This window comes from Apiospora kogelbergensis (genome assembly GCF_038363985.1).
Source record: "Apiospora kogelbergensis strain CBS 113332 chromosome Unknown utg000006l_segment0_segment0, whole genome shotgun sequence".
In the NCBI taxonomy this organism is placed as follows: domain Eukaryota; kingdom Fungi; phylum Ascomycota; class Sordariomycetes; order Amphisphaeriales; family Apiosporaceae; genus Apiospora; species Apiospora kogelbergensis.
The window spans coordinates 1,031,296-1,047,073 of NW_027117423.1; the positions used below are offsets into that span (position 1 = coordinate 1,031,296).

The window sequence follows — 15,778 nt, forward strand, 5'->3', positions numbered from 1 at the left end:
AAATGGAGAAACGTATCCTATCCGGCGCGTCCAGGCTAAGGTGGAAAACTTGCTCTAAAGCACGCCCATGGTTTGGAGAAGCTTTGGCTACATTGTGACACCTCTTTTATTTTCTTAATATCGCGATCATTGGAGGAAAACAATTGTGCTCTGGATGTCGGCGAGCTGAAATCCTTGATACCCCATCAACTGGGACCGGGAAGTGTGAGGCTAAGCTGTGAGTTGTAGTCGGAATCGGGAACAATATTGGATATATATGCCAGATGGCTGAACGATTGTATACATGTAAATACACGAACGTAGCTCCTAGGGAGTAACCCAGTTTGCCCAAAGTAGCACCAAAATCATCCCAATATGTCGAAAATATACATTAGAAGCCGCCTTTCCGTTTCGCCTTCTTCTTCGGCCTGTCCGACCCGGATCTTGCGCCAAAGACACCAGGGAGGGGCTGTGACATGCTGACGGCTGAAGGTCGGACTATTGCGTTGGGAGGCTGCAAAGACTCCTGCAGCGGCTGGCTGGCCTGGCTACTGAAGAACTTCGTCGTGTCGGGAACGGGCTGGGTGGAACGGAAGGACCTGGCCTTTCGTTTCCGTTCCTGCTCCGCCTCCCACTCCAGCCGTAACAGGGCCTCACCCCTTTTGCGCTTCGTCGCTTGTTTGGTCTGTTGCTTTGCCCTCCGCAGCATGCCTTCTGTGACTTCAGTGTTGATGTTCACACTCCATACATGATCCGCAGGGCTTTGTCCCACTACCCAAGTCGACGTTCGTTGGGCAGGCTTCGGAAGTGTCCGCTTACCACTTCCTGTATACGCTCTTATCACAGCCATGGCGCGATCCTCTCCACCCATGGACTCTACCTTGACCTGTTCAACTGGCGCAGAAGACATAGGTGTGGCTGACCGGCTACTCATCTGGCTGTCAAACTGGCTGTCAAGGGTCATGCTCTCTCCCACCGTAGGCGAAGAGCGGATATCTTGTGATGCAGGCTCGGATACTTCGAACGCAGTACTATCCCGAAACATCACTCCAAACGAGGATAAGAAGCTCTGGCATGCCATGCTTCGCAGCAGAATAGGCGTCATACCATGCTCAATGCTATAAGGGTTTCTTCCTTCGACAAAACTGGAGAGCTCGGAGGATATATCGAGAAGACTGCGCTCCTGCTTCGGCCTCGTTGCTCGACGTGGCCGGGCCATATTCGTGACTTGCAGGCCAGGGTTTGTGAGTCTCAACCCTTCGATTTCTGTCTCCCAATCCCTGCTTGCTTCCTCAAGGTCTGCGGGGAGTCTGATATCCTGAACAAATTGAAACCTGTTTGCATCAAAGGTTAGTACGAATCGGGGAGAGGCTGTAGTGAGAAACTTACAGTGTTCTCAGAGGAAGCATTTTCGTCCGGATCGCTTCCTGGGCAGCAGCGTACACGGGATGGAACGGAGCCGTGCCGTAAACATTCATATCGATATCTTTGCTATCGTACAAGTGAAGCAGATCGAGCGAGTTTTGCCGCAGGTGTTCATGAAATTGCTTCACGCGCCGACGCATCATCTCTCTAGGCGGTGAAGGCTTCACATCATTGCCAGCTGCAATTTGGAGACCTTCTATTCTATAGCGGAACTCCTCGGGAGGGTCTGGAACAATGAATCGCTCGGCCAAAGAGCGTACAATCGTACGCTGTCGCTGATTCTTTGGGATTAGATCATCAGCGCCCTCAACTGGGACCAGTTGAGGTCTTAAACTTGATTGGGAAACCAGTCCAAGTGCGCTATTTAGGCTTAGGTCGGTGCCGATGAAGAATATTTGATAGTACCGCCTCGCCAGGGTAGCAAATGAGCGGTCTTCAGCTGTCGGTGTGATATCCCGACGGGGTGCAGCAAACACAGGGCTCGAGCAAAGCGTCTGCAACTGAAAGCCGTTGTTCTTTGACCCATTAAGTATCAACCTGTCACGGTGACATGCGACTGTCTCAGGCGAACTCCTTGACTTGGTGAAGCAGAAGACGTCAACCCAGTTGTGCCTTTTGGAGTAGAGATACACCAGGGAGGCGAGTTGATTCGCCAAACAAGGACCGGGTGAAACAGCCAGTTGCAGATCGGGAAGTGTTGTGTCTCTTTTTATGTCGTGTCATATGCAGGATACGTGCTTTCTTCACGATACTGCTGGACAAGGGAAATTCATTCTCAGAGAATAGGGCACACATAAATAGCGTTGTCGTGGTAAGAACAAAGAAATAGCGTGGATCGCCGGAGTCGACATGAACATCAAGGATGAAGTTTTCGGGTCCTTCAGTTAGGAGGGGGAGGTCCGGTAAGAAAGTGTCAGAGTTGAGGTCCAGTATGCGAAGTGATTCCTGGTTGCAGAACAACAATGTGGATGAACGTTCGAGAGGGGGGTACGCTGGCCTTGCTTGCTCATCAGAGCTCTCTTCGTCATCCGAACCGTCATCGGGTTTATCCACTAGATTCCCAACCCAACATACGCGATGCCACTGCGGTTCAGCCGATGGCCTTCGGGCTATCGAGTTCCGCACACCCTTCCGAATGCTACCGCACTTGACCAAGCTTTTCTTGGGCCGCTTATTGACCCTGGAACGCGTTCCGTTGATATCCCAGACGGTCCACCGTCCTCCCTCGTCGATGATGGCTAACTGAATCGGTTGTGCTTTGATACCGGGGTTGAATGCTACATCCGAGTGGGAGTCACACCCTGTTAGACGCTTTGGCACCGTGAACAACAAGTTGGGATTTACATGGGAGGGCAGATATGACCCATCCCCGTCGCCAGACTCGGACACGATTGGAGCCTTCTGGTATTCTGGTCGAAACACACTTGTGCCAGTGTGTCGCTGTACGAGCAGCCATCGTACGGGCTCATACCTTCTGAGGCTGACAACAGCCTTGATGCGAAGAATGACGCCAGTCTCTTGGGTCCAGAATGCCTCTTGAGGTTCCGATCGACCCAACAAGTGGAAGATGGTTGCGCCGTTGCCATTGTGCGCCCATCCTTGGGGTTTTGGCCGAACGAATCGAAGTACATCGCTCGCAGATCCAGTAGCCATGGCAATAAGTGGGACTCCATGTACGGCTGTGGCGCTTCGCGTATCCGTCATTTCTCCAATCGCAAGCTGCGTCGATTGGCAGCAAGCTCTTTCGCTGGGATTTCGACGAGAAATTTCGGGAGCAAGTATACTCCCCAGTATATCAGCTCCCAGGGCGGCCTCTGGGTGGCGCTTCAGCAGCCATTTCTTCTGCTGTTGCGCAACATGCCACGTCCGTCCAGCTGGCAACGCGTCTACATGATGTGATGCGGAAAACCACTCCTGCGCAGGAGCGATTGACACAAACCTGGGAGCTTTGGTCCTGTTAGTCGACGCCTCCTATGGACGAGATTGGGTTGGCGCGGAGGTACACACCATTGGAATTATGATTTCTTGCGTGTTGCGCGCCCCGATCTTCCGCCTGTTGGTCTCCAGAAGCAGAGAGCAAATCCAGACGTCCTGGTTGGCCAACTGAAGAAGTTTGAGATAGCCGTTCAGCCATCCGGCTCGCCCAGGTCGAATTTCCGCTCTGCTATCAATCGATTATGACGGCACATACTACGAGACAGCCAGAGGCGAGAAACAAGAGAATGGGCAAGAGCGCATAAGGGGGGGGGCTGAACGTAACAATATGTAGGTGGTCCAGCAACTTGGGCTTCGGGAAGGAAAAGTAAGCAACTTCCGTGCAACGACGGCTCGAACACACGGAGGCCGACGCGAATGTAGATTTTATTTAGGTGATGGGCTTCAAGCCTTTAAAGGGAATAAGCAAAGTTCTGACAGGGCCCACTGGAGAAAGCTGGCAGCTAAGCTCAGGCTCTGTATAACGCTGTACCCCACAGTGCGCTTTCCACCCACCACCCCTGCCCCCAGCAACGCCATAGGCCATTTGGGACAGCCCACGTAAACAAAGCTCGACTTTTTGGAAGTAAGTATGCGAATTCTCAGCCCAACCCCAGCTACCAGCCGCATTGAAACACCACGACGTCGTCGCATCAATCCACAACCTGATCGCACCGCCGAAATAGACAATATCGCATATCCCAATGAGTCGCAATCGCTTTAGAAGCTCGCAACAAGACACCATGGCGTCCGTCTTCGAACCGTCCATGTCGTCGAGCATCAGCCGTCAGCCGCCCATGTCGGCCACGGCGCCGTCCATGGCAGACTCGCTCCCGAGTATCAACTTCGGCTTCGACGACCTGCGCGACCGCATGGCCAAGTTCAGCGCAAGATTCGACAACTTTATCGAGCTAGGCCGGAAGCGCGTTCTGGAGGAGCGCAACCAATTTCGCATGAACGTCGCAGAACTACAAGGTTCGTTCGCAAGACAGCAGCAGCGCAGGTGGCATTGAGCCCGCGCGCATAATATCTCTTATTGCATGCAACAATTCCTAACAAGAAGGTGTTTATACAGAGGACCAACGGATGAAGAAGAAGGACATGGAGATCCTTCAGCTCAAGACCAACACGCACCAGCAGACCATATCCAAGGAGGCGGCCGAGACGCGCGAGATGCAGGCGGCCATCGCGTCCCTGACCCAGCAGCGAGATAAGAACGCGGCGCAGCGCGACACGCTGAAGCGGCAGATCACCGAGACACAGGCAGAGATCGATACGCGGCTGGCGGCACAGCGGGCGCACGCGGCGCGCATCGAGGCGCAGGCGCGATTCAACGTGCCGGAGCTCGACTTCTGGATCTCGAATCTGTGCCTCAAGATCGAGGGGGCCGGGCAGACGGATCGGCTCAAGTTTGTGTACACGCACATTGACGACCGGGACTGGGAGCGCGAGGCCTGGTTCGAGCTATCCACGTCGTCACGCGACTACGACGTTCGGCACTGCCGGCCCAAACTGGAGCGTGAAAAGGTCGACCGGGTTCTCGAGAAGGTGAACGAGACGAGGGAGCTGGCAACCCTGTTGAAGGGGATGCGGGAGCTGTTTGTTGAGGCTGTGAAGTCTTGAGGGAAAGGAACTGCTGACGATTCGAGATACCTACTACGATTTAATGAGAAACGATGACCACTTCACAAACTCGATCGGCTTTAACGGCTTCCAAGGTGTACATCGCCACCAACAATTCACTAATGTCTCATGAAGTTGCATGCTTTATTTGGTAAATTGATGTTATTCGGCAGGACCTTATATATACAAACATCTTGCTCGAGAATCTCGTTTTGCCCGGGTTAGAATTGTCGACTCTGCCGTATTAAAATGATGTAGAACCGAATGCGCTGACAGTTAGTGCATTGTTACATTATGACCCCAGAGCCATCCACATCATGGAAAGAAATAGGAATATAATCGTCACTCGAAGTCTATGGAAACAGAGATATAGAATTCGATAATCTATAAGTTATTGCTGGGCCCCTTAACAGCAAGTGCTTGAAAAGTAGGCAAGGGGAAATCAATGCATTTGCTTGCGAAAAGTTAGGTGGGCGGCTGGCCCCAGCTGCAGCGACCAAAACCAAACCAACGCGGCATGTCCCCTGCAAGCAACCTCTCTACGCGTCTACATCTATGCCATCAACTTATACCAGACACTTTGGTCAACCATACGACCGTCGCAAATTCATGTGTAGCCAAATCTTGAGTATCTATCTATACACTCCCCAAATCCGAAATGCCGCCCGCACCAGGCACTCATGAGAGCGAGAAGCAAGCCGCTGCTCAACAAGCCGTGGACATTTTACATGAGATCTCCACCATTCTGGTAAGCTCTTCATCCCAAGCTCCTGAAACGACCTGCCCAGAAAGACAGAGGCATTGGAAAATGCCAACTTTTGCTGACTAGCTTCGGTGTATAGAACTGTCATCTGGACCGCAGAACGCTGTCCTGCTGTATCTCCATGATCGAGAACGGGGTCAACCCGGAGGCACTAGCCGTAAGTTCCGAAACTCCCCTTTCCCTACACTTTGACTGCCCTGTATATAGGGGTTCCAGAAAGGCGATTGGAGCACAGTCTGATTCCCCTTCTTAGGCCGTAATACAATTTTTGCGCAAGGAGGCCCAGAAGGAGAAGTTCAGGGCCCAAGATGCGGAGCGGGACGCTCGGGCCGGATGAGAGAAAGTCAACCAACTGCCGAAGCAGGTGATGCTTTCTCCGCGAGCCGGGTCTTTTGCCGAATCTGTTTTTACCAACATCATTGTTTCATGAATTTTACGATGGATGGGGTTTGGTTTCTTGCCGGCGTTTTTACGGTCTCTTATTTTCGACAATGGCGTTTCCAGGGGGAAAGACTCGCGACATGCGATGGCATGGGACTATTTCGGTCCGTTAAGCATAAAACACATACAGCTTGCGTAATGTCGTTTCGCGTCCCATTCAGCCTACGAATTCGGCCGAGACAGCTACGTAGATGGAAAACTTGATATTCCACCCTGTGTATGCACGAGCTGTTTACTAGGGAAGAGAATATGCACGAATAGATATGCGACGGGAGATGGGAAGATCATTCTAGATATGCGTGTTCGGGATGTTGCGGTGCCCAAAGGTTGTACTGTTTGATATCATCAGATTCGCCTGGCTTGCTTACCTGAATATTGGGAGTAACAAATCGACTAAGGCCTAGTGGTTCTTTAGGTATGTATATTATTACGAACACCAAATGGGATTGATAATAGGTAAATCATACTCTTTATTCACTAAAAGTTACGTACGTATGGAAGGAGAGCTGGGACCAAGCGCACTTGTCCATCTCGTTGCTTCTCCATGTGATGTCCTGGCGATCCTATCAACGAAGGTGCCAAAGTCGCTCGAAACTTGTCCCCAGGACATAATGACGTCCATCTGATGGCCCCATTAGATAGGATACTGGCAGCCTCGTGTGGCCTTGCTGCGTGAAGCCAGTTTTGTTCGGCGGCCGAATCATTCGTATCTCCTTTGCGCGCCAATAGACTCCAAAGCACATGCAAGACCTTAATCCCCAGTAAACAGTTGTCCCAAAACCAAATTGCCTCGCTTATGCATTGTACTTTGCCTGACACCGTTTCCCGTTATCATACTCTTCCGTTAAACAAAACGTTCATCCAACGATACTATCGATGACCGAAAAGACTGATTTCTTCCTCGTCGTCTTCGTCGTCTTCTTCCATGTCCTCATCCACGGAGGACAAAGACTCGCCATCAGACTCGGATTCGCCGTCCTCGTCCTCGTTTGGTTTTATACGCCCAGGTACTCGACTCCAGAATCCTATAAAGTCACCGGCTTCGTCATCGGAGTCGTCCGCGGTCGATTGTTGCGCCCCCGAGCGCATGGTACGCTCGGCAGCATGAGAAGGGGAAACCGACCTCACCAATCTTTCCTGTATCACGAAAGAACCAAGGTCCCGGGTGTTCGCGCCAGAGTTATCAATGCCATGGTCTATGAGATTTGATGAGTGCCGGCGCCTCCTTGGGATGTCGCGAGGAGCCAAGGTTTGGGTTGCGCTTGTGGACGGGGTTTCACTCTGAGGTTCCGAAGATTGTGCTGTCGTGTTGTTGACACCGTCTGTGAGGCCTTGTGCGCTGTCGACTCCTAGAATTTGGAGCTCGGATGTGTTGTATGAGCGGCATACAGCACATTTCAAGCCGAGCCAATGATATTCGGTTGTCGTCCTCGCAGAGCAGTCGTTGCATAGTACCACGGCTCGCGTATCCTGGAACTTCTCGGGCATTGGCTGCATTTGGATAGCTATGTCGAGATTCCGGAACTGCGTTTCCATGTTGACAACACTCTTGCTGCAGATCGGACACTTGTATGCTGTCTTGATATGTTCTTCATAGCAGCCCCGGTGCATTGCGTGCCCGCATCTCATGAAGCACACTGGCTTCGGTGAATTGAACATGTAGTCGCTGCAGATCGGGCAATCGCAATCCAGAGACCTCTCTATGCACCTATGGTCATTTTCTAGGTTGATCGCCAAGCAAGCGCAGCATTTCTGGAAGTTTGATCAGTCAGAGCCAATATGGATTTCTGGTCCGGTGCTTACCTTGCAATGGAAGAAATCTTTCCCAAGACCTCTACCGATCCTGCAGATGCCGCAATCGCCGCAGTGGTAGATAGACTTATCCGGGTCGTTGTTCCATAACTTACAGGTCGAGCAATAGTACAAGGCAGCAGGCTCTGCGCAAACTATGCAGACTTCGCCAGTTTTTTGAGCTGTCCCGCAGAACATGCAGAGCATATTTTTGGTATCCTTGGCAACCATCTCATGGTCTTCGTCTTTGTCGTGGCAGAATCGGCATACGTACCACCGACTACAAGTGGAACATTGCGACTTCACGTTTCTCTTGTAATGCTCGCAACCAAGTGCCCGATATACACCGTCGTCGTCGTCGCCTTCTTGCAGGGGAGCGAACATGATCTTGACATCTGCATCCGTGAGAGTGAACTTCTCGGCGAGTCGCGTTTCGCCTAGGTTGCCTTGCCAGAATTTGAACGAATCTAGCACACCCTGTGGTGATTGCGCTTGCTCCCAGCTCACTCCGCTCGAAGGGGTAAGTGGTTGTGTTGCCTGGGTTACGATTTGCGACTTGGTGTACCCTTCTATTAGCAACTCGTGCATTAGACGCGCCCGCTCCGGTGCAGGTATGCTTTTGCTCTGAATTTCGAGTATGCGTTTCCTCAGAGCACCCATGCCGTCATCTTCGGGCAGGGCCTTCCGCGGGTTGGGTATGACCGATGCCGCCGTGGTCACGTCACCAGACTGTTGAACAGAGGCATCCCGGGTTGACGAGTGTCCTTGGTCCATTCGTTGGACAATAGGAGGCGACAGGTTCTGTTGCGAGCCCATAGCTGCGATAGCCTGTAAGGAGTCGGACGCAACATTATGTGATGTGGTCGACCCAATTTGCCGCCGATATCCAGTCGAGTTCACAGCTTCACTGTCCATGTTGGGGGCTATGGAACTTCGAGACGAAGGTGGCTGTGAAGCGCTGTCGTCTTCTTCATCTCTAAAGTACGAGTCCTCCTCTGTTTCGGAAATCACATCCTCTCGACTGGATGGCCGTCCTAAATGCTTGCGGTTTGGTTTGGGGGAGGTATGTGGTTCGGGCTCGCTCGAGAGACTGGAGAAGGAGAAGCGTCGGACTTGTCGTAGGGCCGGGCCGATGATGAAGTCGTTGACCATGGACGACATTGCAGGGCGGCGTGCAGCCAAGCAGCAGCAGGGTAGCGGACAGCCCGGCAGCGACTGGAGGGGTTGGGCAATGCTACTTATGCAAGGTCGGACGAATTGATCGGTAGTGGAAAGTGGGTAGGTCGTCACGCCATGCAGATGTGTGAGTCCGGATAAAGAAAGAGAAAGATATATATTATAGCAGCTCAGGTGAGACAAGACTTAAATAATGCTATCCAGCTTCTGGTGGCCGACACACCATATCGAATAAGGAGGTGTCTGCTGGCACGCACGCAATCACATGCAAGCAGTCGTGTCGTTCCGCCGGGAATCAAAATCGAAAGAAGTGTTGTATGATTCTTAAGGAGTACGGGGTAGGGTACAGTAGTGGCGGTCGATTAAAGGAACGATCCCGGTTGACGATGACATGTTGCGTGGGGATCGACTGCTCGATTCGTACGGTACCTCAGCTGCTCAGGCAGTGGGGAGGTGCTACGATACCTCTAGACCTCTACATAACCAGAAGGCGGCGCTAGACTCGGCGCTAGAAGGACGAGGCATGAAGCTCTGCAGCGGCACCAACACCACCACTCAGTACGTGGTGCGTGGTCAGTAACCACTGACCCGTACAGACCCAAAAACCTCGTAGCCCGACCGTGCACTCAGCCCGGAAACTGGACCTGCCACCCGCGCGCACACAGCACACAGCACACGCAAAGGAACAAAAAGACAACAAGATCGGTCGGCTATTCTAGTCGCCGGCCAAAGCATGAATTGGCTACTATAGTGGTCACCTGCTATACATAGGGCCACCGCACTTATCCTACACCACACCGCTAGCTCGGCATCGCACGCACCTTGACGGCCACACCATCACAATATGAACATGGCAAACCTCGAGGTCATCCATGCCTATCGGCACCTCTATAGAGGGCTTCTGTATGCGGTGCAGTTCTCCAAACCGGCTCGCTATGTGGCCCGCCATCAGCTCAGGGCCGCCTTCCGAGAGAATGGGGCAGTTTTCGACGCCAAAGGAGTGGCCAGAACTATAGGTTTTCTTGACGCAGCTGCCAGGTCACGCGGTCTTGAGCACAAAGTGCTTAAGAACATTTTGATGATGGCTCATTTCCGTACTTATGGGCATCCCTCGAGCTGGAGACATGTAAAGAGTAGCAACCAGTCGAGGAAGAAGGAGTGAGTCAATATAGACCCCCAAGGCTTCTGCTGGACTATTACTGACCAAGTGTAGGACCGAGTTTGTAGAGCATTGCCGTGAAACGGCTTACAGGCATTACGACATGACAATTGCCATGCTGAATAAATCCATGGGTCTTTGCTTGCGGTAATGGACGCGTTTCTCATTCACGGCAGCGGCTGTATAGATGACTATGTGCCGTTGAGAACCTCACTTTTGCCAGTTTGGGCAGACTAGTCGATCCCAGGTACGAGGTCGGAGATCAGCTCGTGCGGATAGACCCGCGACACTCAAATGTGAGACTCTTGCATGCAGGTACGCATGGTCCTATGGGCCGAGGGTTGGCTTCGAACGCTATCGCTGCGAGGCCAAAGATGCGGTTCATAGGCAGCGAAAACACACTCACCTACCAGTCAGATCCTTTGTCTCATGGCATTGGGCCGTTGGGCCTCGACGGCAGATAGGGACGCGGGTTGGGCAAACGGGAATTTCAAGCAATTATACTCAAATCGGGAGCAGAATGCGCAAACAAACAAGCAATGAGCCCCGAGAGTTGGATCATCGCTTCCATGGCATCAGACTACGTTTCTGGTCAGGATGAGCACTCGCCAACATGGCAAGTTTCTGGTATACAGCTTGCGCCATCTACAAACCACTAACGAGGTGTACGGGTGGCTTGAAGGTACACATGTGTTGCCTTTTTGATTCGCCGGACGAAGGCTCTGCCGCAAATAAGCGGCGATCCCAATTGAGGCGCATCACGCCTAATGACGTTGATTGGGCATGGGAGAAGTGGTTGAAATGGGTGTTTCTGGAGGGATTCATACATGGAGGCTCACATGTTTGCCAAGTTACAGCACACTGCTCGGGACAGGAGGTTTCGCATCTTGTGACACTGCACACTAATTCATACGATGCATCCGTCTTTGAGGTCTGACTGTGCTTGGCTCTATGTGCATTGAAACAGGAATACGGGGTAAGCTAGCTAGCAGAGGCCGTTAATAGCATATGGACGGAGTTGACCATGGCCATGAGTTTCACTTCCGTCAACTACCGCGTCCCGAGCAGTAGGCCTGCCGAGCAGACTGCAGTCGTTTGTCTGTCTGTTCTGAAGCCCCATTTGGTCGGCGTTACTTGCCCACTTGCCTAACGAGGTAGCACAGCAGGCCCGTCCATTCAGGGCCGCGGGCTCAGGCTGGTCAGCTATCCGCAGTGGAGTCGTTAAGCAGCTGTGCGACCAAGGGCCCCCTCCCGCCTGCGGCACCAGTACGGCCAAGAGGGTATGGGAGTTGGGAAGCTCAAGGATGCTGGATGCTGTCTGTATCCCTAGAGAAAATGGGCACACCACGACCGATGGAACGACTTTTGGACATGTTGACGGATCATCATCCAATACTTACATATGTCTGTTTGCTTTTTCGTACCGTCGGAGCTATCAGCTATCTAGCTATCTTCTATGTGACATGCCGCAGGTCGGATCCGGGAATTGCAGCACTGAGCAGCATCAGCAAGTACACACAGCATTCAAAGGCCTGGCTTGAGCCCACTCCATCTCGATGCTACCTCTCTCTACCTGAACCACTAACCCCGCAAACCGACCATCGAACTTTCCCGTTGGGGGCTTCCTCCTTGAGTCAGTCAACTCCAATTGGCCCTGCGTCCAGCTTCTCCCTACGTATGGTTATGATCTGAGCTCCCACCTACATTGTACTATCACAGTAGTCCCTTTGTTTCGAACTTGGGGACGAGATCGAATCTACCTATAACTTTCTCACGCCGTTGACGACCCCGCATCTATTCTTCTCCCTCTCCAAACCCAATCGTCATTCACCACCAGACCATAAGACAACTACCTCTTGATGGCACAGCTCTTGCGGGCCGTCACCATTACAGTATCGCGACCTCGCTGATGACTCTGGCCCTCTACTCGAGGCCACTGTCTGAAGCTCCCGCAGTATACTTCGCAGTGTGCTGCTGCTAAGCTCCACGACCATACCAGCTAAGAACCCGGCAATTCGGAGAGGACCCTCGAGGGAAGAGCGTCTGCCGCGAAGAGAGCCATGCCAGTTGAAGTCAAATTCCAAGATGTCACCAGCGAACAGCTTCGGGCCCGGACCATGCCTCCTCAGCTCAGTAGAAACAACACCCGCAACGAGCAGCAACGGAGGTGGATAAAACGGTACCGAACCGAAGTCTCTGCGAGCTCCGCCAGCGTTCTCTCCACCATCACGGCCTTTCCCCTCGACAGCGTAAAGACGCGACTCCAAACCTACCCTTACAATGGATTTCTCCATTGTGTTCGCTCGACCTATCAGTCTGAAGGTGTTCGTGGCTTCTTCCGAGGTAAGACAGAGTCAACAAACGATCTCATGGCATGATTCCAGTGCCCACCCAGACACATGCACGAATGCTATGTTACACGAACTGGTGCCGTGGCTGACCATCTATGTGCAGGTGTGACGGCTCCCTTAGCCAGTGTAACGCTCGTACGAACCGTATCTTTTTCGATATACCAGCGCTCCAAATATGTTTACTCGGACTGGATGGGGAAAAACTTCGGCTTCTGCCCGCTCGAACATGTCAACAAGAACGGCGCATACCCGACGCTGGGCACCATTGCTTGCTTTGGTGCTGCCGGTGTGACTGCTGGATCTGGCATTACGTTCATTGCTTGTGAGTGGACATGGTAGAGACACTCTGCGTTCCCCTGACCGGCTGCTGACTATATTCGTCCTGCTAGGTCCATTCGAGCTCACCAAGCTCAGCGCTCAGGTGTCTGTACTCATGGCCAATCAGAAGAATGTGGATCCCCAGCGACAGGCGATTGCTATGAGCTATCACAACAAGGGGACAATCCAAACCCTGCGTAACATTGTCAAGCACCGCGGTTTCAGCGGCATGTACACCGGCTTAAACCTTCATCTCAGTAAGTAGTTCCAGGTTCTGGCAAGCGCACAATCGAGGAGGTCCTAACAGCCATCGCTAGTGAGGGATTCGCTGGGTACTGGCATCTACTTCGCAACATACGAGAGCGGCAAACAGCTTTTGACAACCTTCAGCGGCACAAACGCCCACAAGAACCCCGTTGCAGTATTGGTTGCCGGAGGTCTTTGCGGCATAGTCTCTTGGGCGTTGATATGTGGGTCCCCCTGTTTCCCCCTTTCTCCCCCTGAGGGACTTGAAGTTCCATTGCGGTGGAGCAGTGTCCGAAACGAAACAAGACATAAGAACAACGACTGACCGCTTCGCTATGTGCAGACCCCATCGACTCGGTCAAGAGTATCTATCAACGTAATGCGTTGATGTACTCGAAAGGCCAAACGGTACCCATCCCGAAGATCCAGTTCTTTAGGCGGGACATGTACCGGGGCCTGGGCGTATCGATGGGCCGGTCCGCCGCGGTCAACGCCGTCTTTTTCTCGGCGTTCGAGATGTTCAAGAAGAAGATTAATCTTATGAAAGACTATGATGATGAACGACAGATATAAGGGATTTTCGTGCATCAACGATGCGCCGACGCTGATGATTAACCATGCAGGCCACCTGCTGAGATATTTACACGATACTTTGACAAACACAATAGCATATGACGAGGCGTTTATTTTGGTATTAATCTTTAGCTACGGGATGGGTATCTTGGAACGGGATACATGGGTTCACTTTTCGATATTTGTTACGAGGGAAAGTGTATGGTATTATACTCAACAGCTACAGTCATACGGGTTGGGTATGGATATTTTGACAGTCATCGAGATATGGATATGGATATGCCTACACATGACATGGCAAAGAACGTATGGGGCCAGAAAGCAACAAATACGGGCTGAGCTAGGATGGGTTGTAACCCAAAGAACAGTGCCAGATCAGAATAAGAGTCTAGGAATTAGGTACAGATACTTGGATCTATGGTCCCAGACATGAGAGAATTGTTGAAATATAATTGTCTGTGGTGAACAGTGAATAAGCCAACGAGCTACATCAGTTCTCAAACGGTTAAAGCCTGTATCAATTCATTGCATTTGACTCGACCAAGACTAGAGAAAGCATCCGTTCTATGGCCGTCTTTGCCTTCTCATACCTACTTCTCGGTCCCAAATTATGTTGCTCTATCCTGTCATTACCGCGGTGCTATGCCTTGGGGAGAAAGAAAGAAACGCAAGAAACTCCCTAAAATCCATACACCCTGAACGCCAGTTTCATTCCAAATGCCATGGCCCAATGTGGTAATGGCACTGTTGTGACACCATCACGGCGACCGAATCTCAAATGTTATTGTAGAGACGCCGTCTTCCCTTTGTTACACCATCCAGTAAACTTCCATGTTCGTTTTTCCCTTTTCCGGGGTTTCCCCTTTTTAGTCACTCTTCAACATGCTCTCGACCAGGTCCCCGAGGGGCCCCCAGAAGTCCTTGCCCGAGGCGAGGCCGTGCTCGTCGATGAAGAGGACGTACTGCTTGAAGCTGGTGTTGAGGTGGGGCTCGAGCCCGAGCTCGCGGATGACGGGGTAGTGGTGGCAGTAGATGTGGGCGTAGACGCGGTACATTCGCTTGAAGATCTGGCGGACGAGCGAGGGAAATGTTTTGGGGAAGGGCACGCCGATGCGCGACGGCATGACCGTCTCGTTATCGATGTTGCTCTGCACCCACGACATGAGCTGCTCGATGTACGCCGGGGCCGCCATCTTGGTCGGGCGCTTATACGTCTCACTGTCTTGCCAGAGGTATTCGAACCTGTGGGGGGCGGATGTTATCAGTTTTCTAGCCCCTCCCGTGACTGTTTGAAGTCGACTTACTCATCTGTAGCTTTCATCTCGGGGCACGATTGCGGGGAGCAAAACTCGGTGATGGCGCCGTAGAGGAGGTTAATCTGATTGTAGAAGTCCACCATGTTGACGGCCAGCCACTCGTTCTCGTCCTCGCCGTCGGGCAGCTTGACGACCTTGCGCAGACTGCCACCACCCAGCGTAGCCTCGGCATACTGTCGCAGCTGATAGCTTGTGTTGCCGCCCTTGCCGGGCCGCGCTCGGAATTGGTTGCGTGCCCGCTGGTTACTGAAGGCGTATGTTAGTTGCGACAGAGGTTCCTCGGGACGGACAATATCCCCCGGCCAATCGGTACGAGGAATTGGCTTATTGTAGGCCAGACTCACACTGTCGTTACAAAGGATGTCATGTTGGATTCGTCGGCTGTGTGGGATGGATACTGCAATGCAGATATGCGTGATCAGTTCTTTGTCATGAGCTGCTGTATCCGCATCGAGGGGCACTCGTCTTGCGCCAGGGCGTGGAGTAGTAGAAGAGGTAGGTAGACTTACTAGAGAATTAACAAATGCTGGTCAAGTGGGCCAAAGTACACCAGAGCAGGCGCTGGACAGGAATAGAAGCTGAGTTGGTTGGCCGTACGTAAATCTGTATGAGTTTGCTGTTTGGTCCAATAATTCGATGGTTG

The 15,778-nt window shown here is 52.2% G+C and overlaps 7 protein-coding genes across 7 annotated transcripts; 4 read left to right on the forward strand and 3 right to left on the reverse strand.

Moving 5' to 3' along the window:
• Nucleotides 1-370: 370 nt before the first annotated feature.
• Nucleotides 371-3,538, reverse strand: PG998_009154 (uncharacterized protein; the record flags this gene model as incomplete). Its single annotated transcript, XM_066875970.1, has 4 exons — nt 371-1,313; nt 1,369-2,109; nt 2,198-3,350; nt 3,412-3,538. 4 exons carry the CDS (start codon nt 3,536-3,538, stop codon nt 371-373), a joined length of 2,964 nt encoding a protein of 987 aa, XP_066728126.1.
• A 583-nt stretch (nt 3,539-4,121) lies between these two features.
• Nucleotides 4,122-5,001, forward strand: PG998_009155 (kinetochore protein spc25; the record flags this gene model as incomplete). Its single annotated transcript, XM_066875971.1, has 2 exons — nt 4,122-4,353; nt 4,454-5,001. 2 exons carry the CDS (start codon nt 4,122-4,124, stop codon nt 4,999-5,001), a joined length of 780 nt encoding a protein of 259 aa, XP_066728127.1.
• A 658-nt stretch (nt 5,002-5,659) lies between these two features.
• PG998_009156 (Mitotic-spindle organizing protein 1) lies at nt 5,660-6,101 on the forward strand (the record flags this gene model as incomplete). The annotated part of the gene is made up of 3 exons (XM_066875972.1): nt 5,660-5,749; nt 5,844-5,921; nt 6,018-6,101. The coding sequence occupies 3 exons, from the start codon at nt 5,660-5,662 to the stop codon at nt 6,099-6,101; spliced, it is 252 nt and encodes an 83-aa protein (XP_066728128.1).
• Nucleotides 6,102-7,075: 974 nt separating this feature from the next.
• PG998_009157 (uncharacterized protein) lies at nt 7,076-9,157 on the reverse strand (the record flags this gene model as incomplete). The annotated part of the gene is made up of 2 exons (XM_066875973.1): nt 7,076-7,842; nt 8,113-9,157. 2 exons carry the CDS (start codon nt 9,155-9,157, stop codon nt 7,076-7,078), a joined length of 1,812 nt encoding a protein of 603 aa, XP_066728129.1.
• Nucleotides 9,158-10,022: 865 nt separating this feature from the next.
• On the forward strand, nt 10,023-10,482 carry PG998_009158 (uncharacterized protein; the record flags this gene model as incomplete). Its single annotated transcript, XM_066875974.1, has 2 exons — nt 10,023-10,330; nt 10,386-10,482. The coding sequence occupies 2 exons, from the start codon at nt 10,023-10,025 to the stop codon at nt 10,480-10,482; spliced, it is 405 nt and encodes a 134-aa protein (XP_066728130.1).
• Nucleotides 10,483-12,391: 1,909 nt separating this feature from the next.
• PG998_009159 (uncharacterized protein) lies at nt 12,392-13,819 on the forward strand (the record flags this gene model as incomplete). Its single annotated transcript, XM_066875975.1, has 5 exons — nt 12,392-12,674; nt 12,786-13,004; nt 13,072-13,257; nt 13,318-13,470; nt 13,590-13,819. The coding sequence occupies 5 exons, from the start codon at nt 12,392-12,394 to the stop codon at nt 13,817-13,819; spliced, it is 1,071 nt and encodes a 356-aa protein (XP_066728131.1).
• Nucleotides 13,820-14,685: 866 nt separating this feature from the next.
• PG998_009160 (maintenance-ploidy protein mob1) lies at nt 14,686-15,502 on the reverse strand (the record flags this gene model as incomplete). Its single annotated transcript, XM_066875976.1, has 3 exons — nt 14,686-15,061; nt 15,124-15,381; nt 15,480-15,502. The coding sequence occupies 3 exons, from the start codon at nt 15,500-15,502 to the stop codon at nt 14,686-14,688; spliced, it is 657 nt and encodes a 218-aa protein (XP_066728132.1).
• Between the last annotated feature and the right edge of the window lie 276 nt (nt 15,503-15,778).